We start from the raw sequence: 388 nt of genomic DNA, 5'->3' as shown, positions 1-388 counted from the left end.
GCATACCGATATTCAGTTCCGGCTAACTATCCAACATGGCGGCTGAGGGAGACGTTGATTTGGACCTCGAAGCCGAGGAAAACTGTACCGGGAAGCCGGTTGAAAAGCCACGGAAACATGACAGTGGAGCTGCTGATTTGGAGAGGGTCACGGACTATGCGGAGGAGAAAGAGATCTCAAGTTCGGATTTGGAAACGGTGAGAACAGTGGGACTAACAGAATGGCCGCCCCGGAAGCACGCGGCTGCTCAGTGCTGCTAACCTGCAGAAGTGCTACAAAATCCTGGAGACTGATTGTTTTGCGTTTTTCTTGGCAAAACCGTTAAATGAGCTAGACCTTTTCGTCATAAATTTTTTTTGGGGTGTGTGTATATATATATATATATATA

At 47.2% G+C, this 388-nt stretch overlaps 1 protein-coding gene across 1 annotated transcript in view; it reads left to right on the top strand.

Annotated features, from left to right (window-relative positions):
- Window positions 1–388, top strand: part of hypk (huntingtin interacting protein K) — a 2,336-nt gene continuing 1,948 nt past the window's right edge. Inside the window, exon 1 of the mRNA XM_015384802.1 lies at window positions 1–197. Coding sequence (XP_015240288.1) covers window positions 36–197 — 162 coding nt within the window. The 5' untranslated portion in view covers window positions 1–35. The remainder of the gene's footprint in view (window positions 198–388) is intronic.

The sequence above is a fragment of the Cyprinodon variegatus genome, unplaced genomic scaffold (genome assembly GCF_000732505.1).
Source record: "Cyprinodon variegatus isolate N-32 unplaced genomic scaffold, C_variegatus-1.0 Scaffold324, whole genome shotgun sequence".
Taxonomy (NCBI): domain Eukaryota; kingdom Metazoa; phylum Chordata; class Actinopteri; order Cyprinodontiformes; family Cyprinodontidae; genus Cyprinodon; species Cyprinodon variegatus.
Note: the sequence above shows the minus strand (reverse complement) of the source record. Positions and strands in the feature narration are given on the sequence as shown.